The sequence below is a fragment of the Coffea eugenioides genome, chromosome 11, assembly GCF_003713205.1.
Source record: "Coffea eugenioides isolate CCC68of chromosome 11, Ceug_1.0, whole genome shotgun sequence".
Classification (NCBI taxonomy): Eukaryota; Viridiplantae; Streptophyta; class Magnoliopsida; order Gentianales; family Rubiaceae; genus Coffea; species Coffea eugenioides.
In genome coordinates this window covers 33,552,988-33,559,052 of record NC_040045.1, presented here as the reverse complement: position 1 = coordinate 33,559,052, position 6,065 = coordinate 33,552,988, and the positions used below count along the sequence as shown (strand labels likewise).

The window sequence follows — 6,065 nt, the reverse complement described above, 5'->3', positions numbered from 1 at the left end:
TTTAACTCAAATAAGAAATAAGAAATAAAAATACACTCTTTCTTTATATGGAGCAAGAAAGGGAACGTTTAGCTCCCAACTTACCAATGGCTGCTATTTGCAAGACACAGATTAATAATAGTAAAAGGCAATAAAAAGAACAAAGACGCGTCATCATATGCTAGTGAAATTACCAAAGGATTATGGAGAAGATAGGATTGACAAATAATTAATAAAGCAAACTTGATACCATACGTAGTCGGCAATTCCTAGAAGACAGCGAATTAACATTGATAATTATAACCTTAGCATTGTTTCTTTCAACTGTTCCCTCCTTTATTTTCACATTCTTTACATAATGCATCTTTAGGATTCTTAGACAATTTAGAATCGACATGTCTCGTTTCATTGCCTGTTTTCCCTTGTTTGATCCAATGCCGGATTTCGATTCGGTTTAACTTGCAAGAAAACAAAATTTTATGCAGCCTCGTTCATGAATTGGGTCAATAAGGTACAAAACAAACATAATATGGCCTCTTGTGCAAGAATTGAAATAGCACATACTCTCACGGATGGCAATCACCCATTGCACATACGTATGGGGCTTTTTGTAGTGTTGGATCACGCGGAATTGGTTAAGGAAGATGAATTTAAGGATTGCATTTTTAAAAAAAATTTTTAAGTATAAATGAGAGGATTCGAATTTGAAATCTCTTATTTATACTCTTTTCCTTTGAACCACCTAACTCACATGGGATCCTCAGTGCCGCCACTTTTCCAGTGGTAACTCAGCGTCAGTTCTATATTTATGTTAAGTGTCCCGTTTATTTAACTTGTCATATGTTGTTTATTTAAGTTTCTTCTATTCTCATGTAATAAGTAGCATTGGCACTTTGGCACCAGATAGTGACATAGAGGATCCCAACAGCATCCAACCTGCCTCTTCTCCCAAATTTAAGGAGTGCATGCTAAAGTATAATGATGCAACTGAGTGCCATGTCAGCAAGTTGGAGGTGGCCAGCTCATCAAAGGGGTTGGAAGAATGTATATTCAAGATGATGCCTGGATATGTTACGAAGATAATGGTGAGATTTTATTTCATACACTCGAATGAATCCAGACCCCAGCTTGATGCAACTTCACAGCCTGGCCATGTCTTCCATTGCCATGTGAGTATTTCATCCTTTTCTCATTTGTTGCAAACACCTCTTTGCTTCTTAATTTAATGATTCTAAGGTCTAATTTCTGTCCGCTGTGACATAATTCCTTTTTCTTTTATTTAAGTTTCTTCTATCCTTCTATATCTGACGGGGTGAGGATAAATTTGAGATTAGCAAGGTCATTTTGATTACGAGGAAAAGTTTTGATCCCCTCATGGGTTGTCTTTAGTCTTCAGTCTAGAGATTGTGGGTGGGTGGGGTGGGGTGGGGGGAGGAAAGAGTTCCAACTTTGCATTTTTAGACGCTTTAATTTGTTGATGAAAGTGCTTCCATTCCAGAAAAGCTCATAGCCGTTTAAAGAGCCTATTGTAAGAAAGTATTGGCTTGTGCTTGTCACTTAGTTACGCTTCCAGCTAATGAATGGAAGGAAGAAAAAGATGGATGTAGTTGGATGTACATTTTTTCTCTAATTAATTTCATCACTCCACCATCTTCTTTTAATTATTTCAGTTAACTGTTTTTTGTGTTCCGCCAATTACTAGTTGATTAAAGAAGTTAGTATACATCAAATCTTATTTTCATAATTTTCACCGAAAAGTTTCAAGAATCTACATTATTTTTTGTTCTTGTACACTTAGGTCTAGTCTCTTGATTCAGCTACTTGATCACTAAAAGAATGAATAAATGCAAGATAAGCCACAAAAAAGAGGGAAAAAGTACAACGTGAAATAATTTGTAAATTTGCATATTGTTGAATAATATCAAGAGAAACTCAAATACATAATATCATGATCAACACTAAAATTCGAAGATATTGATGAAAGTTTTTTCATGTGACACTCATTAACCCAAAGGAAACCATGGGGAGTCTATCTAGTGGCTAGGCCTGTCAACGGGTCGGGTCTAGACCCGGATCCGGACCGGATCCGTGAACTTATTGCGGGTATGGGTAGGGATTTAATTCCGTTTCCCGGATCCGGATCCGGATCCGTTTTGTCAAACAAAAAAACGGGTCGGATACGGAATATAGTATTCCGACCCGTATTAGACCCGGATCCGGATATAAATGAATTAATAATTTAAAAAATATATATTTATCAATATAATTTGATTAGGGTGATGTATTTTAATAAAGTTAATTTTGATTTCTTTTCTTATTTGATTTTTTCTTTGCATTAGTTAGAAATTAGTTTACAAATATATTTTTTTCTCATTTTTATTAGAAATTATAAAATTTGGTAAATTTGTTCGGGTAGACCCGGATCCGGATCCGGGACCCGCCGGATCCGGATCCGGAACATAGAATAAAAGACCCGTCGGGTAAACGGGTCGGATCCGGATCCGGCATAGTAATTCGGGTCCGGGTCCGGAATAATGAATTCCGGCCCGGACCCGGCCCGTTGACAGCCCTACTAGTGGCTAAAAGAAGGTTTTTAGAGTCTTTTTCGTTTTCAGATTCTAAGATTTGAATCTGTGTCTAGTAGTGGGGATGGAAAGGGTGTGGGGAGGGGTAAAAAGGTATATTTAAAAAAAAAATAGAAAGGAAAAATCTACAATACTCCTTTTCTCTTTTTTTTTCGCCCTGATTTATTCACCTTTTGGGAAAGCCCGTGATGAAAAAATTGAAGAAATTGTAGAACCCAAGCATCCAGTGAAAAAATGTAGCTGCAATAAACATCATGTTAAAGTACTGCATTAAGCTGGATTCTTTTCTCGAGTGCATGCTCCTTTAGCTCCTTCGTCACACTAAATGATGCACCGGCTGCAAGTCCCAGTAGCAATGTCACGAGCTGTGAACAAATCCGAAGTATCGAAAGTATCAGAAACTATACTTAAAAATGTACATCTACAGAACATCTTGTAAATTTGCATCCCCGAACTTGTATCACATTTTCACTTTGCACCCCAAACTTCAATTTTGAATACTTTGCACCTTAATTTCTCAAATTTGACATTTTACATCCTAAACTCCTAAATTTGTCATATTTAAATCCAATCAATGACAACTTTTGCAAAATTAACGGCATAGAGGACCCAACAAATCAATGATAATTTGTCAAAAGTAATTAAAAGGTGCCAATGTAATCATAGAAAAATAGATTATCATTAATTTGTACCATCTTTATGTCGTTAATTTTTCTAATAATATTAGTAATTGAAACCATATAAATAAATGATAATGTGCTAAAAATGGTAAAAAAAAAAAAAAGGGATTGTAGTTGGAATAAAATGGTACATTATCATTAATTTTTACTGCAATTTATCTCATTAATTTTGCGAATGTAATTGTTGATTAGACTTAAATGGGAAAAACTTGAGACTTTAGGATGTTAAGTGTCCAATTAAGAGTATAGGGTGTAAGGTGTTCAAAATCAAAATTTAGGGTACAAAGTGAAAACTGATACAAGTTCAAGGGTGCAAAGTACAGTCAATCCGTTAAAAAAAAAAAGCAAAAAAGAATCTTTCATCCAATCCACTTCGCAAGCTAGTCAAATACAGAAAAAGACCTAGTTGACTAAAAAATTGACGTTGCCTGACAAGAAACAAGAAAAACACACATATTCTGCTGCTATTCAAGCATAGTTAAACAACCCTCATAGTATTGTAGGCTATGTTAGTTTCTGACATCTTATCAATAAAAAAGAAATTAATAACACATAGGTTCAAACCTAAATGGCTGCCAAGTAGCTGTTATTCTAAAACTAAAGTTGGGATCCCAATAGTTAAAAATTCTGATTCTAATCCTCCTACATGCTTTCCATTTTTTAAATTCCGCCCCTCCTACGTTACGGAAAAAAACCTAAATGGCTGGTCAGTGGTACCCAAAAAAAATATAAATCCAAAAATTATGAGATCAAACAATGGATATTGAATTGTTGTTTAAAATGAAAAACTATCAAAACCGCACATGAATAAAAGGCATCTGAATAGCATTTGCCCATGATTGTTTAAACTAAGCAAAATCATTTAACTAGGAATATATGCTCATTTTTTCAATCAAAAAAAAATTTCCTTAGCATTCCGGATTCAAATGGGGAAAGACATGAAATATTGTGAGTGCTGAACGTACAGTTCACTTTGGCAAACTTGTTTGGAAGTTCAGAATTTCATGTAAGAAAAAATTACATTCATTTTATCAGGGGGAAATTCGCATTAGGGTTTTGATTAGAATTTTAATAATTCCACTTTCGAATAATAATGTTATATGATTATTTCTTGGACCTCCCGTTTACCTTGTCACAGTAGAATTCTAACCGCAGTAAGGTATCACTGTTGAAAACTCGTCTTTTCACTATTACATAGAACCCGGCAAATGGAGCTTGAACGGCACTGTAGATGAGTCCAACTGTCGAAACATAAAACGTATACCTGCAAAAGATAGACAAAATGAGTTGAAATAAGTGTAGTAATTTCATAGTTAATAAAAGCAATTAATGTCCAAATTTTAGGAAACAAAATTTCTTAAGGACGAATTTAGCTCACACACCTGGGCCAAAAAATTCTACTTCTGATTCTGATTTAGATGGGAAAATTATTGCTGCTCTAGAATTTACTTTTGGCAACACGTCAAAATACACATTTTTCAAAGAAGAAAATTCTTGCCAATACAATGGAATTTGAAATTGGAGAGATGCACGTAGGATTAGGCATCTATTGCTATTATAGATAAGTAGAAAATGAAGATATTCAAGCATAGACTTTTCCTTTGCAAGTATACGAATGAATTCTTGTGCATTCGTGGAGATTTTGGTCTAGTGGTTAAAGTTGAAATTATAAGATTTAGAGGTTTTAAATTTTAATTTCTCTTTTCTCTCCGCACTTTTTAAATTCCATCCCTTCCTTGTTGGAAAAATTTAAAAAAAAAAAGCTAATTCTTGTCCACCACATAGAATATAATCACGAAAATTAATCATCTTGATCATTAAAAAACAAATCTTCAAATCTGCAGTCTCTTTAAAATTTATGACTCGTAAAACAAGAGTTCATGCTTTGAAAGAGCTAGACCCAGGCTAACTTCTACTTTCCACAAAATCAAATCCATAACAGTATATTGATGGTATCCTTCGAAATGGATCCATCATCCCCTACTATATCTAAGACTAAGCTCATCTCTTTTAACTCGGGAGACAAAAAGAAAGCACCCATGCATGAAGCAATTTTTCTCATCATGGTCTCGGAGAACCATATGAAAATTTCTACCTTTTTCCCGAAATTAACTCTTGAAGAAGGGCCTGAATACAGCCTAATAGCACTATCTGTAATAGGCATGCTATTGCAACACTAATTAGAAATTTTGGAAGTTTCTCCCCATTGTCACGTTCAAGGTTTAAATCTTGAGCCCGACAACAGGGATGGAAATGATATGGAGAGGAGTGGGAGGCAAAAAAAAAAAAAAGGGGGGGATCTTTGAAGCATATACAATAATTATTGACCCAAAATATGCATATTTGCATGTTGAGTCCACCCGGGAAGAGAAAATGAAATTGCATGCACTCTTATGTACGTACGGTGAGAGAGAATTACTTACTCATAGGTATGATAAGAGTTGTAAGTCAGTCTGAACTTGTCATTCTTTGAATCTGTGAATGTAACGCGGTTAGTTTGCAAGACCACCATTGTAATAGCGAGAGATGCAAAGGTCACCAATCTCGCAGCTAAGTTGATTTGTGGCACCTTTGAAGGACGAGGCTCTTCAATGTCATAGTTAGGCAGAGACATTTCCATTGAAACCTAAGGTTTCTTGTGTGGAAATTTGAGGGAGATTATTGCTCAAGTTTCAATCTTTTATAGGACAATCCCATTTGTCAATCACTTGGCCAAAAAAAAAAAAAAGTGTGGAATAATATTTTAAAATTTTGAGTTGTTTACTATCTTGATTTTGTAACTTCATGCTTTCTTTTTTTTTTCTTTCAATTTGAAGAATTT

General features: G+C 34.8%; 1 protein-coding gene across 1 annotated transcript; it reads right to left on the bottom strand.

Annotated features, from left to right (window-relative positions):
- Positions 1 to 2,821: 2,821 nt before the first annotated feature.
- Positions 2,822 to 5,858, bottom strand: LOC113752334 (CASP-like protein 4D1). Its single transcript, XM_027296452.1, has 3 exons — positions 5,668 to 5,858; positions 4,373 to 4,508; positions 2,822 to 2,929 (listed from the first exon to the last, which is right to left on the bottom strand). The coding sequence occupies exons 1-3, from the start codon at positions 5,856 to 5,858 to the stop codon at positions 2,822 to 2,824; spliced, it is 435 nt and encodes a 144-aa protein (XP_027152253.1).
- Between the last annotated feature and the right edge of the window lie 207 nt (positions 5,859 to 6,065).